Source organism: Scyliorhinus torazame, chromosome 8, assembly GCF_047496885.1.
Source record: "Scyliorhinus torazame isolate Kashiwa2021f chromosome 8, sScyTor2.1, whole genome shotgun sequence".
Classification (NCBI taxonomy): domain Eukaryota; kingdom Metazoa; phylum Chordata; class Chondrichthyes; order Carcharhiniformes; family Scyliorhinidae; genus Scyliorhinus; species Scyliorhinus torazame.
Window position 1 is genome coordinate 257,326,851 of NC_092714.1, and position 27,810 is coordinate 257,354,660.

At 46.6% G+C, this 27,810-nt stretch overlaps 1 protein-coding gene across 1 annotated transcript; it reads right to left on the minus strand.

The window, feature by feature from the left end:
• Positions 1-4,697: 4,697 nt before the first annotated feature.
• fam83d (family with sequence similarity 83 member D) lies at positions 4,698-27,607 on the minus strand. The gene is made up of 4 exons (XM_072515152.1): positions 26,888-27,607; positions 9,540-9,707; positions 9,137-9,261; positions 4,698-7,906 (listed from the first exon to the last, which is right to left on the minus strand). Exons 1-4 carry the CDS (start codon positions 27,359-27,361, stop codon positions 6,913-6,915), a joined length of 1,761 nt encoding a protein of 586 aa, XP_072371253.1. The 5' UTR covers positions 27,362-27,607; the 3' UTR covers positions 4,698-6,912.
• Between the last annotated feature and the right edge of the window lie 203 nt (positions 27,608-27,810).

The window sequence follows — 27,810 nt, forward strand, 5'->3', positions numbered from 1 at the left end:
ATTAGGTACTTCAAGTTCGGGAATACGGAGTCTTTTTAGATTGATGAATTAAGATGGACCAAACAGCCTTCCTCATCATAATTACTTTGTAGTAGGGCGGCATGTGGCACAATGGTTAGCACTGAGACTGTGGCGCTGAGGACCCGGGTTCGAATCCCGGCCCTGGGTCACTGTCCGTGTGGCGTTTGCATATTCTCCCCGTGTCTGCGTGGGTTTCACCTCCACAACCCAAAGATGCCCCTTAATTGGAAAATAAATAAATAATTGGGTACTCTAAACATTTTTAAAAAAATTACATTGTAGTAACAGATTAGAAAGAGCTCATACTTCGGTAGTAACAGAATATCTTGAGAACAGTATTATAATTTTTTGTTTTTCGTTCATGGGATGTGGGCATTGCGGACTGGGCCAGAATTTATTGCCCATCCCCGAGGCAGCCACATTGCTGTGGTTCTGGAGTCACATGTCGGCCAGACCAGGTAAGGATGGCAGATTTCCTTCCCTAAAGGACATTAGTGAACCAGCCGACAATGGTTTTGTGGTCATTAGACTATTAATTCCAGATTTTTTATTGAATTCAAATTCCACCACCTGCCGTAGCGGCATTCAAACCCAGAGCATTACCTGAGTCTCTGGATTACCAGTCCAGCAACAATGACTGTTACGCCATTGCATCACCGTAAACGCCACAATTTAATTGAATGGACCATCTGGCTTGAAAGAGTCACAAACCAAGGACTTAGACCTTAAAGGGTTTGGGGGGGTGGGGGAAATTGGAATAAATTGAGAGATTATGGGTTCTGATAAACAGTAATATTTGAAATATAAACTTTATTTGGGCGGCCCGTGGCGCAGTGGTTAGCACTGGGACTACTGCGCTGAGGACCCAGGTTCAAATCCCGGAACTGGGTCACTGTCCGTGTGGAATTGGCACATTCTCCCCGTGTCTGCGTGGGTTTCACCCCCACAACCCAAAGATGTGCAGGTTAGGTGGATTGGCCACGATAAATTGCCCCTTAATTGGGAAAAAATAAATAACTGGGTACTCTAAATTTAAAAAAAAAATATATATATATATATATATAAAAAAACTTTATTCGTCTCTTATGATGAGGAGCATGAAAATTTGCTTTTTACGGTTAATAAACTGTGTTTGAGCAAGGGAAAAACAGTGAGCTGTTCATTTCTGGGCAATTGCCATGCAAATTGTACCTATGAAGTTCCAAGTGGGGTTCCCCAATGCATGTTTGGGGTACCTCCACAATTCGATGCTGGGGAGCTCTGAAGTAATGGCCCAATGTAGGTTCAACAAATGTGGATGGATTCCATCTATCTTCCATTGTATTATGATGGTTCCTCATCCAAACTTAACTGGATGAATTTCAGGGTGTCAAACAAAAACATAAGGGGCTGGATTCTCTGATCGCCGACGCCGAAATCGCATTCAGCGATTGGCCAGAGAAACCCGGTTTGCGGCGGAATTGTGGTCAGCGCCGTTTAAGCAATATTCCGCCCCCTCAAAAACAGCATACTTGGGGAGTAGGCTGCACGCTGTATGGACGGCCTCAGGACGTCACCCGAGGCTCCACCCCCGATGGGACACCTGTGCTCACACCATTCAGGGACCTCGCAAGGCGGCTGCAGACTGAGTCCAGCACTGCCACAGTCGGAGGGGGAGCAGTTCCGCTGGCCCGGGGGCCTTTGTCGGGGGCTGGGGGGACTAGTGGGGGTTGGTCCAGGGGTGGCGAGGCTGGTTACAGGGGGGCAGATTTTGGCAGGCCGGATCTGCGAGCAGCCAGCACCATTTTGCATGGCCTCGGACCCAACCATTCTCCGGCCGTATCTGCAGGTAAAGCTGGGGGTGCTACATTGTGCGGCGGCTTCTAGCCCCCCACCAGACGGAGGATCGGTGCGGGGGCAGCACCGACTTTCTGGTCGCAAGAGCAGACGGATCCTGCGGGAATCCAGCCCAGGATGTGTAATCAACACACCACCCCATTTTGAAAAGAGGGCTTTGAACTTGTACAAAGTGCACAATCATTACTCCTTCCTTAAGGGGAGGAGGCCATTTTGTTGTCTGCTTTACAATAACAGCAAAAAACTGTTCTGCAGATTGAGTTCTATCAGAAAATCATCCAACCAGATCCGTCATCTAAGCAACCAAGGTGATATATTGCAACACCTTAACAGTGGGAGACGAACGCCACCCAACTTGTTCCAACTTCAAGTTCACCTGAGAACCAGCCTCCTGGAAATTTGACTACAGGAAGGTTATTGAGGATCCCCTGCTGTACAAGACCTTCACTCGAACTAAAACATCAACTCATTTAAGAAACTATTGGCTTGCCACGAGAGAGACTGAGGCAATTATACATTGTAATCGTATCGTTTCACCATCACCTTCATCTAGTGTGTGAGACAGAGTGCTGAGTGTGTGAGATGACCTGGGACAAGTGTGGGTAAAAACAAAAAAAACTTTCATTTTAAAACTCAAAAAGCTTGCAGTTGGAATTATTTGAATTTGGCCAATCATTCCAAGGGTTAGAAAACACATACCCCTTGCATTCAAATTGATCACAGGCAGTTAAAAAAACACAAATTTAATCCGAGCATAAACAATATGTGGAATGTAGGAGTGATGAATAGCCTGTCATTTGGTGTTCAAGAATAACTCTTATGGAAGGAATACTGAAAGTTTCTACTGACTAAAAAAAATAAATTCACTTCCTTTGGGAAAGAAATAATAGAGTATTTCACATGACTAAAAGAATGACAAAACAAGTGATATTATTCTATAAAATATTTTTTTTATTAACAAAGTCCCTGTACCATTTAGTGTTTAGATTAACCCAGCCACCCACCATCTTCAATTACATTGACTAAAATATGCATTCCAGTATAAATAAAATCCATTGCCACGCAGCATACTCTAATTTAGAATTCCGTGAAATAATCCTAAATTTCAAAGTCATAGTTGCTAATTAAACAGGACCTACAGTACTCATGACATGCAATTTAAAAAATCAGTTAATTAAAATGAGTCATCGGCATTTGAACAATGTTGTATCCCTACTGTTGGCCAATCTTTTTTTTAAATATAAATTTAGAGTACCCAATTCATTTTTTCCAAATAAGAGGCAATTTAGCGTGGCCAATCCACCTAGCCTGCACATCTTTGGGCTGTGAGGGCGAAACCCACGCAAACACGGGAAGAATGTGGCAACTCCACACGGACAGAGACCCAGAGCCGGGATCGAACCTGGGACCTCAGCGCCGTGAGGCTGCAGGGCTAACCCACTGTGCCACTGTGCCGCCCCTCTGTTGGCCAATCTTGCTACCTAGAGATTGATGCTGGAAATCACTTTAGCTTGAATTCTCAAATCGACCAATTTTCCAATAGCAAGAATCCTCAGATGAAGGAGCTTCAACAGCTGGAAGTGCAACACTGGAATTTCTGTCCGAGAGCCCACAGTGGCAGTGAACATCGACCCTTCATTTAATTTTACAGCACAAAAATTTACAAGTAAAAAGACAATATAGAGAATTGTTAATACAGAAAATAAACCACACGTGCAGCATCCGATAACTCAGCCACACATTAAATGGCCATCAAGTTTACACCTTTAGCCTCCATTTTAATGTTTGAGGCAATAATGCACAAATCAAAACGTTAGATAAGGCACTTTAGTCAGTCTCAGTTTTCTACGTCATTTACAAGCAAGCCCCTTGAACCCAAAGGCTGGGAGTAGAGAACAATACGACTTGTACTAATGCAATGGGTTGCTTTGACTGGGGTTGCTTTTTATAAGGCAGTTTGCAGAAACCCTGCATGAAAAGTAGGTCAGTGTTCCTGCCAGTCGTGATATTACCACATCTTTGAGGCATGTTTGAAAATAATTTTTTATTTATAAATGGAACATATGTGGAGCAGAAATTACTTTCAAGATCAAGTCCATCACTAGTAGATGTGGCGTTAGGATTACTGCGATGGGGAGTTCCAGCTCACACAGTGAATTTGAGTCTCGCCGTTCACTGGGACCTGGGACTTGAATCTATTTCAGACTCCTTTGAATAAAGACTTGGTAGTGATTGGTTAAGGCAGTCTCCAGCCATTTCCTACGGCCGTGGGCACAAATTCTTCGCTAACTTGGCATGAATTGTTACTTCAGCTCATAGGAAGCTACAGGAAAGTTGATACGAGAAAAAAAACTGTCATGGTACAGATGTTAGGGTTGTATCTTATGGCAGAGGCAGATTAGAGGGATCACCAAGTAGAACATCCAATCTGGAAGTGCCCAATTGACAATGGGACAGAAATTCTTCAACTGCTTTTTAAAAACTTGTATCCAGTTTTGTACTAGTGTTAACAGGGACTGCAATTATTACCCCCCCCCCCCCCCCCCCCCCCAGATACCAGAAGTGGGCATGAGCATCCAAAACCAATGTTCCTCAACTTGGATATGAAATATAAAATAATTTAATAAGGGCATTTGATCAGAAGCATTGGGCAAGACCAGGCAAAGACATTTCCACGTATGGGACTGTATTAAAAAAAAAAGGCCAAAGGGCAGCAGGTTGGCGCAGTGGGTTAGCACTGCTGCCTCACAGTGCTGAAAACCCGGGTTTGATCCCGGCTCTGGGTCACTGTCCGTGTGGAGTTTGCACATCCTCCCCGTGTTTGTGTGGGTTTTGCCCCCACAACCCAAAGATGTGCAGGCTAGGTGGATTGGCCACGCTAAATTGCCACTTAATTAGAAAAAATGAATTGGGTACTCTAAATTTATTAAAAAATAAATAAAAGGCCATAAGCATAAGATAGGATACAATAAATCCAATAAGGATTGAGAAAATTCTTTATTCAGAGAGTGGTGAATATGGTGGAACTCACTACCACGTGGGTTAGGTGAAGCGAATGCCAAAGATACATTTAAGGGGAAGGATGAGTATTGGAGATGGAAAGAATTTTTTATTTAAATTTAGTGTATACAATTATTTTTTTCCAATTAAGGTTGCAATTTAGCATGGCCAATCCACCTAACCTGCACATCTTTGGGTTGTGGGGGTGAGACCCACGCAGACACGGGGAGAATGTGCAAACTCCACACGGACAGTGACCCGGGGCCAGGATCAAACCCGGGTCCTCAGCATCGTAGGCAGCAGTGCTAACCACTGCACCGCCGTGGTGTCACAGAGATGAAAAGAAATACCTGGAGATATTACTATGTTTAGATGAAACAAGGTGCAAGAAGGCTTGTGTGATACAGAAACACTTGCTCAAACCTGTTGGGCCAAATGGACTGTCGCTTTTTATGGCGAACTTACAGCAAAGAGAATGTCATAACCCTACATTACAAAATTTATGAAAGACCTTCTGAAAGTCTTCTGGTTCCTATTTTTCTTTGAGGAATCATGCAATTCAGTTCTTGAATTTAGAATTGAAGTGATCAAAAAGGAAACTCCCTCTTATTCAAACTTGAAGACCTAGTCAACAACTTTTTTGAATTACAACATCAGGGGCGGGATTCTCTCAGCCTGGGTGCCGGGCCGGAGAATCCCCATGACTGGGCCACGCCGCCCTGACTCCGCCATTGGCGCCGGTCGCGGACCGCTCTATGCAGCCGCTCCGCCGATTCTCGGCCCAGGATGGGCCGGGCGGCCGCAGTTAAAACGCTGAGTCCCGCCGGCGCCATCCACACCTGCTCGCAGCCGGCGGGAACTCTGCGTGCAAGGGTTGGGTGGCGGCCTGTGGTGGTGGTGGGGGGGGGGGGGTGCCTCCGATGCGGACTGGCATCTCTGTCCACCGGCCTCTTTTCCTACGCGCCGGCCCCTGCACTCCTGCGCCATGTTGCATCGGGGCCGGCGCCCTGAAGGAGGCCACCGCGCATGTGCGGATCCCGCGGCGCACAGTTCGCGCCGGGATCGGCAGCTGGAGCGCCGTGAACCGTTCCAGCGCCGTGCTGGCCCCCTGTAGGGGCCAGAATTACTCCTGGCAGCGGCCCGTTTACGACGGCGTGGACACTCTGCCGCGGGATGGGAGAATCCCGCCCCAGGCTTCAAAGAAGTGCAGAATTTAATGTCGAAAATCGTATTCGCGAAGTGCAATGGAGGCGACACATTTGAATGTTTCCACATGGCACGTTTTGTATTCAACTTTTAACATTTTCTTTTTTGCACTTTTTCAATATGGAAATCATTCTAGATTCAAAATCTGAATGGACCCACTGCTTCAGGATAGACCCCAATTTAATTTTGAATTGGTGCCGCTGCCAGCACTGGCACGGCTTTTCCTCTGATCGTCGCTCTTTTGTCTTCGCTGGTCATACGTGCGACTTTGGAATATAAAATGTAACAAGGCACTGAAGACCCGCAAGGAAAGAGAGGCTTGCATTTATAGATCGTCTTCATGACCTCCCGAGGTTTTGATTGTTGGGATCTTTCCATTGCAGAGGATCTTTAACATCACCTGAGGGGGCAGACCGGAGTTGGTTTTAACATCATAGTTGTAGGACAGCACCTCAGACAGTGAGGTGCTCCCTCAGTACTGAACCGGAACCTTACGATCAAGGCTTTGGAGTGGGGTTTCAATCCTTGAATCTGTGAGGGGATAGTGCTACCTGCCGAGCAACACCCGACACATAAAGTGACAAAGATTCTTCTTGTGAAAAAGACTCTAGAGGGAGGCAATGTGTCAACACTGGGAACAGTCCTTCTCCCTCATACATGCTGGCGTGTACAGTCATCATAGATTTCCCTGCTTGCTGAACATATTACTATAGAATCACCGGCTGAACCAGCATTATATCTGGTCACTGACATTAATCCTTGACTAAATATTGCCCTACCAATTCTACCAATCACCAATTAATTTGCATGAACCTGGGAAAATGTTAAATTGGGCACAGATTGAAATGATTAGTTCCGCAGTGCCAAAGTCGCCAAGGTGGAAACTTCCCTGAAGCCCAAAACTCTCTTCCTGCTCATCATTTCTCTACTGCCCCTGGCACCGTACTGGCCCAGCTCATCGCCATGGAACCTATTCAGGTGTCGGCTCCGCGAGAGGATGCCAACCATGCTGTCCAGTTTGGAGCGAATGGTGTTGTAGTGAAACTGTCGTTCTTTTGTGAGTTTCTGAAAGCAATTCCTCAGCGAGGAGTTAGCACTGTGGATTCCTGCGTAAGGATAACTGACAGAACCACGACCTGACTGTACCTCGGAGGCGGCAGGGGACGATGAACTACTGGAGCCATCATTGGAATCTGTTGGAGAGGGAGGAGGCTGACTGGGTGAGTTGGTTGGCTCGCCACTGGCTGGGCATCCATCTGTATCCAACATCTTCTTGGGAGACAGCGGTGCAGGAGCAGTGACCACCTCAGCACAGGTTTGAATTGACATTGATTTTGATAAGAATGCAGTTTGGGTTGCCACTTCCTTCACCGAACTACAGGTTTGTGTGGAAGCACTGATCACAACAATCCCTGGCTTCACCTCAAGCTCAGTCTGCATAGAAATGCTCCTCACTTCTTTAAGCTTGTGTACCTCATTGTTTCTAAGTGGGGCTTTAGTGCCAATGGTAGATGCTTCAGATGCACAACTGCCGTCGGAGCCAACAGACCTCTGTGAGCGCGGCTTCTTCTCAGTAATTTGCTCCAGGGCCTCAGGTTTACGCTTATTTGGAGAACATAAAATCCTTTTCTCCAAGGCTTTAGTGAACGAGGGGTCTCTAGGCAGCAACCTCTTTGCTGCAACCTCTTCAGAGGTGGCATGATTCCCACAGCCTGTTGACCAGGTTGGTACGAGCTGCGACTGGGCGTACAGGATTCTGAACTCTTCGTCATAAAACTCGGACAGTTGCCCCGAGAGCACGGTCAGGTTGCTGCGATTCAGCTTCCCATCCGTCCAAGTGAAACTGTGGAAGAACGAGACACGGCAAAGTATGAGCGGGGAAAAAAGACGGACACGGGATTTTAAAGATTACACACAATGATTGCTTCAAGGACTGATTTCAAAAACAATGTGTGCTGAACCAACATCGCCCAAAGTGTTTCTCTCCCCACCTGCCCCAATTTCCCTCCTGCTGGGGTCAACAACTTTTGCCGAGGTTCTGATCCACTGTCAACCTGGAGCCTCATCTAAATGGATATTCTTAAACCATGTGCCTGCACAGCGTGGGGCGGCAGGGTAGCACAGTGGTTAGCACTGTTGCTTCACAGTGCCAGGGTCCCAGGTTCGATTCCCAGTTGGGTCACTGTCTGTGCGGAGTCTGCACGTTCTCCCCGTGCCTGCGTGGGTTTCCTCCCACATGTCCTGAAAGACGTGTTTGTTAGGTGAATTTTTTAAATTTAAAAAAAATGGAAATTTAGAGAACTCAATTAATTTTTTCCAATTAAGGAGCAATTTTAGCATGGCCAATCCACCTACCTTGCACATCTTTGGGAGGTGGGGGCAAACAGCGGGAGAATGTGCAAACTCCACACGGATAGTGACCTAAAACCTGAATCGAAGCTGGGACCTCAGCGCAGTGAGGCTGCAGTGATAACCACTGTGCCACGCTTGTTAGGTGAATTGGACATTCTGATTCTCCCTCCGTGTACCCGAACTGGTGCCGGAATGTGGCGACGAGGAGATTTTCCAGTAACCTCATTGCAGTGTTAATGTAAGCCTACTTGTGACACTAATAAAGATTATTATTATTACATACACTGAAGGCCTCAAGAGTGGCAATCACGGCTGGTTTTCTGCTTCCCATTCCGAGGGACCGAAAATCAGCTGTGACATTCAATGCTGCTGTCCGTTGAATGATTTTCAGCATACAGTATCATGATGTACCACTGGGCAAAATACCCTCCAAGTGTTTGATGCACATTTTAAGAGTATACTGCAGACAAGGGCAGGGGGGGGGTTGCTGAAAGCATTACACACCCCTCCTACCTCAAGGCAAATAGCATTCACTGAACTCCTCCTCTTCCTCACCACCCTCGCCCATAAAAGAAACAATTTTAAATGGACACCCACTTGTAGGTCGGTCGTACTAAAATATAAAAGGAACTAAATCAGGATAACACCGGCTACTTATAATTTACAAAACGTAGACCGACTGCAGAATATTCACAGATTAGAAGCACCATTTCATTTTTACCTGTAAGAGCCGGTGGCTACTTTATCACAATCAATTAACATGAATTTTTCATGGACTCTCCCGATAACTTTGGCTCCTGTCCTTGTGCAGTAAGTGCATCCCGTTACTGTGCGGACTCTCATCCTCTGGAAAGAAAGCAAATGAATGAATTTGAAATGAGGCCTGTCAGAACAGACCGCTGTAGATATACACATTTTCATGGGCGTATCTCTATATAATTATTTGATCGGCAAGACTACAATTCTGGATCATGTCCCTGCATCGCTATGAAGAGCAGTGGAGGAGTGGAAAATCTGCCCTGGATTGTTCCTCTCACTCTCCCTCCTGCTCCACACTTGCTCCATGGTCAGTGGTTGCATTTTCTGAAAGGGCGCAACACATATACCTCCATTCAAATACATACCGCCTCCTCCTCCACACGGACACCGGCATCCCGACACATTTGCTGAAACTGTGGGAGCCCAGAGTGATCGAGGAGGATGTAAACAGGGATGCGTCTCCTCCGGCAAGCCTCCTGAAGGTCTTTGAGAATGTCAATATCGGTGAAAGAGTCCATGACCAGGGCGATGACCTGCAGGACAAAAACAACGAAAATTAGAACGTAACATTTCCGATTTTTGCATGGGATTTTGGGTTGATGCTGAGGGGAGGGACGGCACAGGGGCTGTGTTTTTTGCAATCTGAAACCCCCACTCTATCCACAGTCATTGTTCCTCCGGAACAGGTTTGTCATTCCCCTAGGAGTGTAATATATGTCATGATCAAACAGGTGATAGCAGTAAAAGAAGAAGGTGGTGCACTTGACAAAGGAAGGTTCAGACGTGGAGATAACTTCAACATGTTTATTAAACTATTTACACTTCTATTACTCGGGTTTGACACTACTGCTAATCCTACTATAGCTACCCAGACTGACTAACCAGTTGCTGCAATCCACGTGGTGGGTGTAATATTGAATCAACCCTGTGTCTCTACTCCCTGACTGCCGCCACTGGAAAGAGGCAGATCATGTGTGTGGTGTCCTTTATATATGGGTTGGTGTAGTGCCCTCCTGTGGCCGTGTCACCTCTGTGTGTATCGTGAATGTTTATTGGTCGTGTCCTATCTAACTGATCTATTGGTTGAGTGTGTGTGTGTGTGTGTGATGTCTTTGGTGCTCCCTCTAGTGTCGAGCTAGCCTACATGCATTTACATTGATGCACATCACCACATCCCCCTTTTTTATATGTTACATATTTTCTGCACACTTTAGAGAAAATTGAACAAAGAACAGATAGATAATGTAAGGTATATACTAGTCATGGGGACAGTGATTAAACAATAAGTCCAAATCATTTGTGTGAGTCCATAAACCATCATGGTCAAATGTCTCTCTTAGTTATGAACGCCATCAACGTCCCTGTGCCACAGGAACCAAGAAGTGGTCAAATCACTTTGCTGTCTGATTTGGAGCCCCTTTCTTTTTTCTATGTTTGTGATGGTGCTGTTGGATGGCATCTTGTAGGTGTTGACGTTGAAGAGGTACCATCAACAGTATCATTCGAGGTCATGGTTGTGCCATATGTTGAAGTTGGATAAGACTGTACATACTGGTTCTGGCCACGTGCTGTGTAGGAAGGGTGATCCTGCTGAGAACATTTGAAGCTTGTTGAATCGGAAACAGAGTTGCTGCTCGCATAAATACCAGGTGATGGTGTGAAACTAGAACCTTGCATCTGATAGGAATATGCCGTCTGGCCAGGCTGGGGTGCAGCAAATCCTGGGCTGGAACTAAGGCATCCAGTCTGTAGTGCAGATTGCGCTTGCGGTAGTCCTCCTTCGGTCTTGATTCCATTAATGGGCAATCCGTAGTGCTGGTCTGTTTGAGAATATGCTGCATAGACTGCTGGCTGCTGCATGCCTGAATACTGGGTTGTCCAGCATGAGCTGTCATTGGCTGCACTGCTGGTGTGGAAAAAATGTGTGGATATAGCTGTGGTGAATATTGGTGTATTCCTCTTGGACTGTCGCCGCTGCTTGTTATTACTAACCCAGTGTAATTGTTAAGTGATCCATCTCCTGTCGTTGTGGCATATGCTGTCACCCTGAGCGTGCCATCACTGAGGTTGCGGCACTCCCTGTCTGGAGTAAAGTCCGGCTTACGTGAATCAGAGTCGGCGTTTGGTTGCTCCCCAGCTGGAGTCTGGTCTGTTTTAACTGAGTCAGTGTTGTTTTGTTGATGCTCCCCGTCCGGAGTCTTAGCAGGTTCACTGGAGTCAGCTGAGATTTCTTGAATCTGCACGTCTGGAGTCGGAACATGCAGGAATGCATTGACTTGTGGAGAGGTTCAAGTGAATGAGGGTGGAAGTATCGTGGTGTCACCGGAGTCACCAGTGGTCTCACAGTGATCGTCGAGTGCCTCTGTACACACTAGCTGAGGTCTGTCACTTTGCACATCTTGCATGGGAAGTGGGATGCTGTCGTCACTCGTCTCACATACCGTGGGTAGAGCCTCAGTAGCTGCTTGTTGTTCACTTGGGTTGGATAAATTGTCAGAGTCTTCATCTGGTGGTGCAAACAATGTGGGTGGACTGTCATTGCCTTGCTGTTGTCCTTCATTTGGGCTTGGACTGTCATCGTCGCTTTGTTCTTCACTGTCGCATGATAGACCGTCATGGTCGTCCTGCTGTGCACTGGAGCGTGGTAGACTGTCATAGTCTTCTTGCTGTTTACTTGAGTATGGCAGAATTGCATCGTCTGCCGCTAGTTGGTCAGAGGAGGTGGCTAGACCCGCATGGTCTTGTTCCTGCAAGGAATGCGGTGTGGAGTCTTGCGTTGATGCAATTGTAGAGTCGGGACCCCTGAGCGGTGCGTGGACCACGCTGTGTGTGGCATCAGGCCGTTCTCTCTGGGCGTGTACTGTTCTCTGTCTCTTGGTTTCAGGCTGCAGCATCATCCTTCACTCACGAATCGGGATGTCATATCTGCTGGGCTGAAGATCCTCAAATCCGAAGAACGAATCCGCGTCTGCGTCGGATTCAATACGGGGGTCGCCAATGTGCAACACGTCTATTGCAGTTCGGATTTTGTACTGTGGTAGCGTCCCAAGGTGAAAGGTTCGTCCGAATTGTAGTCTTCGAGGACCATATCATCACTGTTTGCGTCGGAGCTGGCTTTGGGCTCACGAGGTCCAGAGGAAATGTAAAGGTCGGTATCGAAGTATTCAAGGTCGGAATCATCTGTTTGGGCATAGGTAACTGCTTGTTGCAGGGTTCTTCTGAGTTTTATTTAATTTCCGGGTTCAATTTGAGGCATTGTGCTGTCATTCCAGGTGAAGGAAGGTTGTTTTACAGCTTTAAAAGAGTTTTTCTTTGATTTGAGAAGTTTCCCCTTTAAATGGGCGTGGTCCGGGGCCTCTGATGTCATGACGCGCGTGACGTAGCGCGTAGGAAGCGATTGCGCATGCGCAGGACGCTGTTCTTTTACATTGGGCCTTTTTCGTGATTGCGCATGCGCGGCTTCTCGCGCATACGGACATTCCCGCTCTGTGCGCTTCTCGCGCAGGTGCAGTCCCTGTAGAAAGATGGCCGCTGACCAAAATTGTTCTCTGCTCTGGGAGTTCGACCTCAAGGTGAGTACTGGCGCTTCTCTGAACTTTTCTTGCAGGTTGGAGTGTGTTTTCCTCACTGTATTTGCCGAATTTATCCAGGACTGCCTGGAAGTCGCTCCTGTTTTGCCCCTTGGAGTACTTGAATTTTAAAAAGATTTCTTCTGCTCTGGCACCGGCGATGGTGAGGAGAAGCTCTATCTTTCAGGATTGGCCAGGTCTTCTAGTTCGGCTGCTACCAGGAAGATTTCAGACATTTGCCGGAATACCCGCTAGTTTTCGCGGAGATCGCCGTGGCACTGCAGCTGCTACGGAACCCGGATCTCGAACATCTTGCCTGGGTATCGTTGCTGGTTGTCACTGTACGCTGAGGTATGGCTATCTGGATTGAAACAGTTCACTTGTGGTACCATGATTTGTTATGTTGTAGGTGTAACATAAGCGGCTTCCTTGTGGTGCACTTGACAAAGGAAGGTTCAGACGTGGAGATAACTTCAACACGTTTATTAAACTATTTACACTTCTATTACTCGGGTTCGACACTACTGCTAATCCTACTATAGCTACCCAGACTGACTAACCAGCTGCTGCAATCCACGTGGTGGGTGTAATATTGAATCAACCGTGTGTCTGTCCTCACTGACTGTCTCCACTGGAAAGAGGCAGATCATGTGTGTGGTGTCCTTTATATATGGGTTGGTGTAATGCCCCCCTGTGGTCGTGTCACCTCCTTGTGTATCGTGAATATCCATTGGTCGTATCCTATCTAACAGATCTATTGGTTGAGTGTGTGTGTGTGATGTCTTTGGTGCTCCCTCTAGTGTCTAGCTAGCCTACATGCATTTACATTGATGCACATCACCACATATTATACTGCATTACAGGGGGTGGAACGGTGTTTGGAGAGACCGAGGAGAGATTTCAGCAAAGGTGCAGCGAATGCAAGAACAAGAGATAGATGGTACGTGGGGGTGGGAGTGGGCAGATTTGCATTGGAAAAAAAAAGTTGTATGGATATAAAGATGGAGCGGAAAGGCACAGTCCAAAGCTGTAGAATCCCACCTGCAGCCAATGAATGCCCCTTGAAGTGTGAGATAGCTGCAGGCGATATGTATCCTGCTGGCTCTTCAGGCAACGGGACAGGAAGCCCCCATAATCCGAAACATGCCGGCCATTACCGGTTGTAACTTGAGGAGAAGAAGAAAAAAAAGCTTTTTAAAAAGGAGGAAAATTTCATTCTCTGTGGATGACCTGCTCCTCTAAATTTCAAACCCCCTGGCCAGCATAGAAGGAATAATGAAACTCCTGAAGGAGTTCGGAGCCTTCTGAGGTTATCAGCTTAGTCTGAGTAAGAGCGAAATCTTCCCTGTGAACCCGCAGGTGGAGGAGCGGAGCGTGGAGAGGTCTACTGTTCAAACTGGCCCAGACCAAATTCTGCTACCTGGGAATCCCAAATAGCCCACGACTGGGCAAGGATCCACAAGTGGAACCTGACGAGTCTGATAGAGGAAGTTAAAAAGGGCCTGCAGAGTCAGGGCTCAAACCCTCTCTCCCTGGCAGGGAGAGTGCAGACAATCAAGGTACTGCCCAGTTTCCTCTTCCTGTTCAGATCCCTCCCGATCTACATCCCCAAAGCCTTTTCAACACAGTTGATAAGTTATCATGGCGTATGTGTGCTTGTGTGTGTGGGGGGCTGGGATTAGAACATACAGTGAAGAAGGAGGCCATTCAGCCCATCGAGTCTGCACCGTCTCACTTAAGCCCTCACTTCCACTCCGTAACCAATAATCCCTCCTAACCTTTTTGGTCACTGAGGGCAATTTATCATGGCCAATCCAACTAACCTGGACATCTTTGGACTGTGGGAGGAAACCGGAGCACCCGGGAGGAAATCCACGCAGGCGTGGGGAAAACGTGCAGACTCCGCACAGACAGTGACCCAGCGGGGAATCAAACCTGGGACCCTGGTGCTGTGAAGCCACAGTGCTAACCACTGTGTACCATGCTGCCCATTATGAAGAAGGTCCTGCAAAAGAGGAGGAATGTAGGAGGCCCGGCCTTTCTGAGCCTCCAGTTCTACCACTGGGTGGCCCGTGGTAAAGAGTGCGTGGATGGGTGACGATGGAGGAAAGTTCCTGTGCAGGGACATCCCTCGGAGCGCTAGCCATAACCGCACTCGCATCTCCCCCAGCCAGATACTGGAAAAGCCCAGCAGTAGTAGCCACACTCACAATGTGCAATCAAATGAGACAACACTTTGGACTAACAGAAATGTCCACCATATCCCCCATCTGCAATAATCACAGGTTCACCCCTGCAACAATGGATGCCTCCTTCAAGAGGTGGAGACAGGACGAGGGGGCACTGACAGTTAGGGACATGTACACGGACGGTAGAATAGCGATACTGGAGGAACTCACGGAGAAGTTTCAGCTCCTGAGAGGAAACGACTGAGGTACATACAGGTCAAAATCTTCCTCCACAAGGAAATGACGACGTACCCCCAGATACCAGGACATTCACAAATGGAAAGACTACTGAACGCGGGCGACCAAGGGGAGGGGAACTGTGCGGACATATATGGACAACTTTAGAAGAGGTTTGCTCAGCCCTGGACAAGAGAAAGAAAAAGTGGGAGGAAGACCTAGGCAGAGAGATAGGATGATGGCTCTGGATGGAAGCACTGCACAGGGCAAACTTCACCTCCACCTGCTCAGGGCTGAGCCTAACGCAACTAAAGGTGGTGCACAAGGTGCACCCAAAGAGAGCACAAATGAGTGGTTTCTTCCTGGAGGTGGGGGACAAATCCTAGCCAACCACACCCACATGTTCTGGTTTTGCCCCAGGCTGGTCGGGTACCGGACGTCCTTCTTTGAGGCCATGTTCAGGGTTGTGGGAATGAGGGTGGAGCCGTGCCCACTCGTGGTGGTCTTCGGGGTATCAGAGCAGCCAGAGGTCTGCATGGGGAGGGGGGGCTGACGCCCCAACCTTTGCCCCCCTGATCACCCACCAAAGACTCACGATATTCTGCCAATCAGCAGCACCACCCAAGGCTGCACATTGGCTGCCCGACCCGGCGGAGTTCCTCAGGCTGGAGAAGGTAACGTTCGCATTCCGTGGGTCGTAAGAAGGCTTTCGCAGGACATGGAAGCCCTTCTCCAACTTGTTTCAAGCCCCGTTCATGGGCAGCAACCAACACGTAGGGAGGGGAGGGGAAAAAATAAATAAAAGAGGACACAGAGCAAGTCATGGAACAAGGAAGTGAAAGGAAGGGGTGGGGGGGGGGAAAGAGAAACACAGGAGACAGGCAAAAGGGAGGAAAACTACAACAGACGAGTTTGCTGGTAAACTAATGCCTGAACCACAATGTTCCACTAAGTGTGTGTTTTGGCCAAGTCTGTCAATGTAAAGTCTGCAAGAGAGCTATTTTCGTTAAGGGGGGCTATTGTTACTGTTGACAGTCGGAACTTTGTTAATAGGTGTGTTAGTCTTGCTTGGCCCTGTGAATGTGATGTTAAAAGCTCAATAAAAATATGTTTTTTTAAAAAGAGAGAAAAGACTGCCCTTTACAGGTCTAACCAAAACAAAAGACAGAAAGCACAGCAAATAAAAAGATTGAGAAAAAAAAAAGGAGCTTATGGCTTTATGTCATAGAATCAACAGCTCGGAGACAGGCCCTTCGGCACAAACTGGTCCATGCCAACCAAAAAGCCCATCTAAGCTAACCCACATTTGCCTGCCCTCGGAACAAGTTTTAAAAAGCTAGAAGCGATTAAAATGTCGAGATATTCAATTTCAGTCAAACTGAGAAAAGGTATGAGCGTTTAGGTAATGGGAGAAAGGATTACATTCGCTCTAAAATGGGATGTAAATGGAAACCAATGACTGGGAATTGGGGAGATAGCTAAACTGAAGTGTTTACAAAGAAAATGGGAAAGTACTTACACTCCACATTATGGAGACGTGTGGTTTGAATGCACAACACTTCAGATTTACTCCCTCCACCAGCACTGCACTGCAGCAGCAACACACACATCGACACGATGCATTGCAATAACTCACCATGGCTTCTTCTCACAGCGTCTTTCAAACCCACGATCACTATTGCCTAGAAGCCCAAGTAGGTGCTGGTGTTCCCATGCACCTAAAGTTCCCCTCCAAGTTACACACCATCCTGACTTGGAAACACGGTAGCACAGTGGTTAGCACTGTTGCCTCAGAGCGCCAGGGACCCGGGTTCGATTCCCGGCTTGGGCTACTGTCTGTGTGGAGTCTGCACGTTCTTCCCGTGTCTGTGTGGGTTTCCTCCGGGTATTCCGGTTTCCTCCCCCAAGTCCCGAAAGGCATGCTTGTTAAATAATTTGGACATTCTGAATTTTCCCTCAGTGTACCCGAACAGGCGCTGGAGTGTAGCAACTCGGGGATTTTCACAGTAACTTCATTACAGTGTTAATGTGAGCCTACTTGTGACAATAATAAAGATTATTATTATTAATAAACACATTACTGTTTATTTGTTACCGAGTCAAAATCCTGGTACTCCCTCCCCAAGCAGGGTGCACCAGTACCACATGAGTAGCAGTGGTGCAGGAAAGCCGCACACCAACAACTTCTCCAGAACAATTAGGAATGGTCAATAATTATTGGCTTTGTCAGCAATGCTTATCATCCCATGAACAAATTTGAAAAAAATTTGTTCTGAAAGAACCTGATTTTCTAGCTTTCCAGATTATGTTACAACCTTACCCAAAGGCAGCTGATAAATAGGTGCACCTATATTTTTAAAATAGGTCTGTGACAGAGAACTGCAGGCAGTAATCCAATCCCACAGGCTCGAATGACTGAAACCTTACAAGCTTCTCTCTTTGTATATTGGTGCATCTATTCCTCGAGGGTGAATCATCACCCTGTAATCTATCCCTTCAGACCTATACCCTCAGTATAAACCACACACACCCAAACATCAAGCTGCCTATTCATGGCTACCAACTCTGCCATCTCCACAGCAACAATGACAAGCTCCCAGCAACGGTATAAATTGCCAAAACGGGAAGTTAAGTGGTATTGTTTTCGCCTTCCTTTTGCGACATGCATCTCTTTGCATTCCCACTCCTCCCATTTACCACAATGAGGCCATTTTACCAATCCACAAAGCTTGGTTTGTGACATCTCACAGGGTATTATACCCATGTTTAAAAAGAACAAACAAAACTGTGTTTGTACATTGCTTTCATGCAGATTCCAAAGTTCTTTGCAACACCAAGTTATGTTTATACACCACCTTTAACATAGTGAAATAACTCAAGGCAATTCACAAGAGTGTTATAAAACATGACAGGACATTGAGCCACATAAGGAGATATTAGAACAGATGACCGAAATATTGGGCAAAGAGATAGATTTTAAGGAGTGTCTGAAAAAAGGAGGGAGGAAAAGAGAGAGAATTTGGGGGTTATGTAACAGAGGGCATGGCCACCAGTAATGAAGGAATTAGAATTAATAATAATAATCTTTATTATTGTCACAAGTAGGCTTACATTAACACTACAATGAAGTTACTGTGAAAATCCCCTAGTCGCCACACTCCGGCGCCTGTTCGGATACACTGAGGGAGAATTCAATATGCCCAATTCACCTAACAAGCACGTCCTTCGGGACTTGTGGGAGGAAACCGGAGCACCGGGAGGAAACGCACGCAGACACGGGGAGAACATGCAGACTCCGCACAGACAGTGACCCAAGCCGGGAATCGAACCCAGGTCACTGGCGCTGTGAAGCAACAGTGCTAACCACTGTTCAGGGTTTGTATCACTGTCAGATTTGTTTTACTTCAGGGAATTTATTGTATTAAAGGGTCTTTATTAGTTTCAGGCTGTGTACAGGTTGGCTGTCTAAAATTCGTGAAAATCCGACATGGTCTCAGTCCTGAGCGTGCTGAATTTTGGATATGCAACCATAGCCTCCTCATTCTGCAATTATACACAACCCACCTCCCGACCCCTTGCTCCATGGATACATTGGAGCACCATTATTGGTGGGCAAAAGCGGGTAGTCATTGTAATAGCAGTTTGATTGTTAACGCATCCAGTTTCCCCCACAGCTCCATGCTATGAAAGATTATGCCATTGGTCCAGCAAAGGCCATATAGGGCTGGTTTAGCTCAGTGGGCTAGACAGCTGGTTTGTGATGCAGAACAAGGCCAGCAGCGCGGGTTCAATTCCCGTACCAGCTTACCCAAACAGGTGCTGGAATGTGGCGGCTAGGGGCTTTTCACAATAACTTCACACTTGCTACAATAAAAGATTATTATTATTATGTTCCACATCAGGACAGCTTGGTTATTCAGTGCCTTGGTCAGCTGGGATGTTCTTCAGCAGCCAGGTGTATTTGCTTCCAGTAGCCAGATCAAGACTTGTATTTAGTGGATCTATAAAGCTCTTCAGATGAATATTTTACTGACCTGTTGGTTGGCAGCTTTATCTTATAATTCTTAAATCAGAGTTGCTAAAAATGTGTTTCTTTCCATCATCCAGTAAAGCTGTGCAAATAAGTTACTCTATAATTGGACTGTGAGAGATTGCGCTCTATTCAGCTTCAGTTAATTCTGTGTTCAACAATTAATATTATTGTGGTGTAATTAACACGGTACTACAAAACGGAAGCTACTGAAAGACTCAATCATTCACCAAAGTTTTTAAACTTTAAAAAATGCATTACTATGCACCAGAACTCTCAATACAAACCTGCCTGGCCTTGTCCAAAAGAGTAACTAATAAAGGTTCCGAAACCTCAATAGATAAGCATGCAATGATAGAACATACAGTGCAGAAGGAGGCCATTCGGCCCATCGAGTCTGCACCGACCCATTTTAAGCCCTCACTTTACCTACCCCCCCCCCCCCCGTAACCCAATAACCCTTCCTTGACTTTTTAGGCACTAAGGGCAATTTAGCATGTCCAACCCACCTAACCTGCATGCCTTTGGACTGTGGGAGTAAACCGGAACACCCGGAGGAAACCCACGCAGACACGGGAAGAACGTGCAGACTCCGCACAGACAGTGACCTAGCAGGGAATCGAACCTGGGACCCTAGCGCTGTGAAGCCACAGTGCTAACCACTGTGCTACCGTGATGCAGTCAAGATAGTGTTGGTGGACTAAAACAACATAAGAAATAGAATGAAAGCTGCCACGTGAAGCTGCACATACAAAGCTCTATCCCAATGTCTAAAATCTCTCTGAGAAGACACGAACCATAACCATGTCACTTCCTCTGAAGATAAGTAAGGGAAAAATCAGAGGACATAACCCACACTATTTTCATACAACTCCTGCTTTGACAGGGATCTGGAAGCAGATTTCCAAATTGGTCTTTTGATTGGGTAATAAGGTAATCTGCTGGAGAAATTATTGAAGAGGAGAAAATATTTTTGCTGGGGAAAAAAAGTAATGGGTGAAATATTAAATTAAGACATGAGTCAATAATAACTAAGGAATGCATATGGGTCTCTCAAATTGGGAATGAACAAGAGGTCAGAATTAGCACAATCTTGACAGGTTGTGGGACTGCAGGATATTAGAGATAGGAAGGGCCAAGACGATGGAGGATTTGAAAACAAGGATGAGAATTTTAATGCCAAGATGTTGCTTGACCGGAAGTTAATGTAGGTCAATTATGTACTGTTAAACTCGAACGCCCTGTGCAGATGCTGTGGAAACAAATGGCAGCTTATTTGCCTAGAACTAGGTCCCACAACAGAATAGTGATTAAATGACCAGATGGGCGGCACAGTAGCACAGTGGTTAGCACTGTTGCTTCACAGCGCCAGGGTCCTGGGTTCGATTCCCGCTTGGATCACTGTCTGTGCGGAGTCTGTAGGTTCTCCCCGTGTCTATGTGGGTTTTCGATTCCTGCTTGGGTCACTGTCTGTGCGGAGCCTGCACGTTCTCCCCGTGTCAGCGTGGTTTCCCTCCGGGTGCTCCGGTTTCCTCCCACATGCCCCGAATGATGTGCTTGTTAGGTGAATTGAACATTCTGAATTCTCCCTCCGTGTACCCGAACAGGCGCTGGAGTGTGGCAACTAGGGGATTTTCACAGTAACTTCTTTGCAGTGTCAATGTAAGCCTACTTGTGACAATAATAAAGATTATTATTATTGGTGTAGATTGATGCATAATTATTGACCAGGGCATCGGGAAAAACAATGGGATCTTATACAGCACTCAAAAAGGGTCTCGGACAGTGCCTTCTGACTATGCAGCAATGGGAGTATCACTCTAGGTTTTGTGCACAAGTTTCTGGAGTGGGATTTGAACCCACACAGCCTTTTGAGGTGAGAATTACCACTGTACGAAGGCTAACACTAGTTAGTTTGTTTATTCTCTGACTTATTGTGGACTTCCAGCATTTTCTGTTTTTTTTTAAATTTCCAGTACCTGGGGTATTTAATATTTTTCTTTGCAGCAAATGTCCATATCTACCTACATCTCCTTCTGCATGGAGGAACCAAAGACCAACTATCTTTAGAATTTTAAACAAATGCAAATCTCAAGTTGAGATGGCTCATGAAAACTTGCCATTTATAATAATTCACAAGCTTTTAAAAAACGCAAAACAAAATTCTCCATGAACACTAAACTTCTCGCAGACATCCTGTTAATCTTATTCCATTGCAGGTGTTAAATGCCTAAATGAACAGTAGTTGGTCTCCTCAACTGCAAAATTTAAGCTCTGAAAGTTCAGACCTTATCCTGCACAACAGGATCTAGTATGGTGACACGAGGTAGCAGATCAGCTTTATGTTGTTTTAACACTTTTTTTGTGACATAGACTTACTACGTCAGAACACTCTCTTTTTCAACGCGAGATAGCCACTGAACCCAATGAGGTCACTCAGCTGCACCCAACCTGCCAATATGTATCACTGTGCGTGACTCAATGACACCCAAATGTGACATCATTATAGTCTAGCGTAGAAACGCAAGTGCATGCTCCGCTACACAGTAGCACAAGTGGCTAGCACTGTGGCTTCACAGCGCCAGGGTCCCAGGTTCAATTCCCCGCTGGGTCACTGTCTGTGCGGAGTCTACGCGTTCTCCCCGTGACTGCGTGGGTTTCCTCCGGTTTCCTCCCACAGTCCAAAGACGTGCAGGTTAGGTGGATTGGCCATGCTAAATTGCACTTAGTGTCCAAAACAAAGGTTAGGAGGGGTTACTGGGTTACGGGGATCGGGTGGAAGTGAGGGCTTAAGTGGGTCAGTGCAGACTAGATGGGCCGAATGGCCTCCTTCTGCACTGTATGTTCTTTGTACAAGCCACAGTATCTGAGCTACACTAACAATTTTTCCATGAAACTGATGGAACATATCAGGCCATCTATTCCGTTCCAAAGCCTACTAATTTGTTAGCCTTGGCAGTTATTTAAATACCTCGCAGCCAGCGATATCCTAAAACACATTTATTTCCAAAATGTTTCTCTCCTTTTGAAACATCCCAATTGATTCTGCACCTCTCGGAACACCATTCCACATCAGTCTGAAGAATTATTTCTGGGATTCAGTTTTAACCATCTTCATATGAATGTAATTTTTCCTTTAATCTCTCATGAATTGCAGGCATCGCTGGCAAGGCCAGTATTCATTGCCCATCCCTAATTGCCCTTGAACAGAGTGGCTTGCCAGGCTAATTCAGAGAGCAGTTAAGATTCAACTACATTGTTGTGGATCTGGAGTCACATGTAATAATAATAACCTTTATTGTCACAAGAAGGTTTACATTAACACTGCAATGAAGTTACTGTGAAAATACCCTAGTCGCCACACTCCGGCGCCTGTTCAGGTACACAAGAGGGAGAATTCAGAATGTCCAATTCACCTAACGAGCATGCCTTTCGGGACTTGTAGGAGGAAACCGGAGTACCCGGAGGAAACCCATGCAGACACAGGGAGAACGTGCAGACCGTCCGCACAGACAGTGACCCAAGCGGGAATCGAACCTGGGACCCTGGCGCAATGAAGCAATAGTGCTAACCACTGTGCTACCGTGCTGCCCACAGTGGGTCAGACCAGAAAAGGACGGCAGACTTTCTTCCCCCATAGGTATTAGACCATTTATTAGATGGGTTATTACAATAATATATTGGCTTTACTAAGAGCATCTTTCAATTCCAGATCTATTAATTAAATTTAAATTCCACCACTAGTCCAATAACTTTACTCAGGGCAGCACGGTGGTGCAGTGGGTTAGTCCTGCTGCCTCACGGTGCCAAGGTCCCAGGTTCGATCCCGGCTCTGGTGTGGAGTTTGCACATTCTCCCCGTGTTTGCGGGGGTTTCGCCCCCACAACCCAAAGATGTGCAGGGTAGGTGGATTGGCCACGCTAAATTGCTCCTTAATTGGAAAAAATTAATTGGGTACTCTAAAATTTTTTTTAAAAACTTTACTGCCGTGCCACCATCTCGGCAAAGCCATTTTCCCCAGTCAGGAATCAAACCCAGGCCATGTGCGCCAAGAAAGATAGTAAAAAATTAGGACTACCATTGCTATTCAATGAAGCAATCAATTCCAACGGAGGCCCTGCTGCACATCTTTTCTGAATAGTGGGCTGTGGGGAATTGTTCACATATCCCATTTTGCAGAGACAATTACCATGCAGAGTGTCCAGATTTGTACCGGCCAGAGATCAGTGGCATAGAGTGAACCCTAATCCCATTGGAACATCTGGAAACTGCTCAAAAAAGGGAGCAAATGGGGCGGCACGTGGCACAGTGGCTAGCATTGCTGCCTGCGGTGCTGAGTATCTGGGTTCGAATCCCGGCCCTGGGTCACTGTCCGTGTGGAGTTTGCACATTCTCCCAGTGTCTGCGTGGGTTTCACCCCCACAACCCAAAGATGTGCAGCTTAGGTGGATTGGCCACGATATATTGCCCCTTAATTGGAAAAACAATAATAATTGGGTTCTCTAAAAAGTTTTTTTTTTTTTTTTTAAAAGGGAGCAAATTGGTGATAAAAAATATTCAGAACAACCTCTCCGAAGTGGAATTAGTCAGGATGGTTCCAAATCATAAGAAGGCAAAATTAGATCGAAAATGTGTTCCAAAATCCAGGGCTGAAAACCATCTGGCAAACCTATACCACCCATGGTGCCATTTGTGATTGGAAACCACATGGGAAAATCCAGGATGAATACCCTGGGCCCCACCACACTTTCATCATCCATACAATGCTTACAAACATAGTTTGGCATCTTTGAATTTGTCTATATATGTGTTTTTGGAACAGACCTCTTCATTCACCTGAGGAAGGAGCAGCGCTCTGAAAGCTAGTGACATCGAAACAAACCTGTTGGACTTTAACCTGGTGTTGTAAGACTTCGTACTGTACAAACATAGGAGGAGGCATTTTGACTGTGTGTCTGGGCCAGCTCTCTGCCAGCACAACTCAGCTGGTCCTATGCACCCCCCCTCCCCCAAATATGGACAAATCTTTTCCTCTTCAGCAGATGGTTATCCAAATCCCTTTGAAAGCCACAATTCAATCTGTTTCCAGCACGCACACACTCACATTCCAGATGCCTATTTGATGCATATATAATTATTTCCCTCATGTCACCATCATTTGTTCCAGAAATCAACTTCAACGTCTGTTTCCTCAATCCTTGCACCAAGAGGAGTAGCTTTTCCATATCTATTCTCTCAGGATTTCAAATACCTCTAATCAAATCTCCTCTCCACCTTCTCTTTTCCAATATATCCACACAAACTGAAGTCCCTCATCTCTGCTGCCACACTCGTGAATATTTTCTGCACCCTCTCTAAAGGCCTCCACGTCCTTCCTAAAGTGTGGTGTAGCCATCTGGGATGGCCACGTCCCGATTACAAAATGGACACTTGCAAAGAATGCAGGGAAAATTGGACAATACTAAGAAACAAGCAGGTGCAAGCGCTGTCTGTTGATTAGAACCTTAAACTCTCAGACAGGACAGAAACTACCAACCAATCTATGTACTAATAAGCCATCTCCAGGGACAAAAGGGAAACATTTAGATACACAATGTTAAGGCAGACTCCCCAGCGCCAGAAGAAGCTAAGACAAAGCAGACTGACAGTCACCAGGACACGCCCAGCGATCAGGGAACCACCCCTCTACTGGAGGAAAATCAATACAGATGATTGGGAAAGACCCAATTAGTTGAGGCCAAGTTCAAGGCCCGCCCAAAAACGCACGAAGCCCTTTTCAGTATAAAAGGTATTCCCCAAGGGAGAATCTTCCTCCTTTGGCTTTGACTCTCAGCGAAGAGAGAGACCAGCCTCGCAGCTACATCAGACCAAGTAAGTCCCAAGTCAACGCACGCTACGAGATAGACGCACCTAGTTGCTACCCTGTAAACAGCTCAACCCAGCAGCCTCAGAACCGAGCAACGGCCATTGTTCCTCTGACTGAGTGGGCACCCAAAGCTAAGTATAGGCTTTAGTAATAGTGGTAGTTTAATTTGTAGAAGTTTATGCATGAGTAGATTTGACTGTGGGTAAATAAATGAACATTGCTTTTGAACTTACTAACTGGTGTATCGAGTCATTGATCAGTATTCGGTTCTGAACCTTGTGGCGGTGTCGAAAGATACCTGGCGACTCTTGAGCAAACTTAATTAAACAGAGCCAACCAACGAGAGCAACAGTCGTGCCCAGAATTGGACACGGTACTCCAGTTTTGGCGGAGCCAGTGTTTTACTAGAGTGTGCCATATCTTCCCTGCTTTTGTATTCTATGCCTCTATTTATAAAGCTCAGGATTCCTCAAGCCTAATTAACCACTTTCTCAACCTGCCCCGCCACTTTCAACAATTTGTGCCTATATGCTCCCAGGTCCCTCTGCTCCTGCATCTTCTTTAGAACAATGCACTTGGTGTTATTCCTACTGTAGAGCCGCGCAGAGTGAATACACATGGAACGATACACTGGATGCAATAATACTGGTTTATTGTCTATACACAATATCTCTCCGCTCCACTCCCACTCCTCCTCCTCGCCCTGCACAGAGGTCGGGGTTTTTATATTATAAGGGCTCCAGTTGTTAAAGGGGACCACCCGTCCCATGTCCGGGGAAGTTTGTACTCTGTGGATGTCATGGGGAACCGAATGGTCCACACCCCGTGACCTCCGTGAGGGTTGTAACACCCACCAATTATTTTTGTAACACAAAGAACTAATAAAATAAAATAAAATGAACTGAGGGACAAATTAAAGGGACAGTCCCTTAAAGGGAAACAGCCTTAAACCAAATCACAAATTAAACTGAAGACATTAAACCAAAATGTGACTAATGGGGTCAGTAAGGCACCCTAGCCCCTGCGGTGTACAACGGGCACGGAAGTTAAATCTGTGACTTGACCAAAAAGAAACATCAAAGGGCATCACACTCCCTTGCACTGAAATGTCATCTACCACCTGGCTGACCATTCCACCCAGTCAAAGTCCTCTTTTTAAAAATAAATTTAGAGTACCCAATTATCTTTTTTTCCAATTAAGGGGCAATTTAGCGTGGCCAATTCACCTAACCTGCACATCTTTGGGCTGTGGGGGGTGAAACCCATGCAGACACAGGGAGAATGTGCAAATTTCTCACAGGCAGTGACCCAGAGAGCCAGGATCGAACCTGGGTGCTCAGCGCCACAGTCCCAGTACTAAGCACTGCGCCACATGCCCCCCCCCCCCCCCCCCCCCGTTGTCGCCATCCTCCTCACAGTTCACCATACTTCTGACCTTGGTGTCACCAGCAAGCTATGAAATTGTGCCCTGCACACCCCAGTCTAGAAGATACATGCAGAACACAGAAAGGCAGAAGGGGTGCCAGCACCAAGGCTGGAGATCTCCAGCCCGGAAAACAGCCACCCCGCTTCCAGTCACTTAGCCAGCCTAGAATCCATGCTGCCACTGTCCATGCTGCCATTGTCCCTTCAATTCCACGGGCTTTAATAAGCCTGTTATGCAGCACTTTGTTCAAAAGCTTAACTTCAGCCTTTATAAAGAAAAAAACAAATATTATTTTGGATAGAACAGTTGGCCATTTAGTTATATTATATCATATATAATAATATAATATTTAAACGAATGGTCCAAAATTAAGAACAATTTTAGCAGATGGAATGCAGCAGATTCCAATCCCAATACCTTCTGTGCCTTCCTGATCAGTTTCCGGATCGCCTCCTTACAGCTGTAGATGAGCTCTCCATAGCTGGGCTGGAAATGCACCTCCACCTGGGTCACCCCCCGGTACCAGTTGTCCGGGTACACCGGCCACCCAATGTCCAGCACCGGCACCTCAATGTCCGAGACATCAGGGAAATAAGTACCCGAGGAGCAGTCGTTGGAGCCGCTGTAGGACTGGTCCAGGGGCTCGCTGACCAGCTCAGGGGGTCTGATGGTGGACTGCAAAATGCCGGCGATCTCCTGGGTGGATAGGAAGCCCGGGACCCTCTCCCTCTTCAGGAAGGCGGTGTAAGCCTCCTGGCCCCCGGAGATCAGCTCTTCCAAAGCCAGGCGCTGGGACTCGCTGTAAAACTCCCGGAGTCCCACCTCCTGCCTGGGAGCGCTCGACCACCTGGAGACTATTGGCAGGTCATCCAGACACTGGGACTCATTCATGGTGGGTGGGGGGCAGGCAGAGCCGGAGATCCCAGGCACAGAGCCTGCTATCAGATACCCCCTAACCCCCCCCCAGCGCTCTGACTCTGCTCCCCTGTGGCCAAGAGAAACTCCACTGAACAGCAGAGTCACTTTATTGAACTAAACCAGGAATGATTCAAACCAGAAATGATTCAAACCAGGACTCCAGAGGCGATTGGCTGCAGCTGTAACTGTCTAACCAGTTCCCCCGGCTCTTTCTCCTGCCACCACCCCCTTCCTTATTCTGAACTTTGTCTTTTCTTTAACGGATTTCGACGACAGCCCCGTCGCGATTGGCTCTTGGGTTTAAATTCGTCCCAAAACAGCAGCAGTGAGGGTTCAGCCCACTCCAGCTGGTTCAGCAGAGAGAGGCAGCCTTCTGTAGTTTTCCATTCTCATGTCGAGTCTACCCTGGCAAGTCACAACAT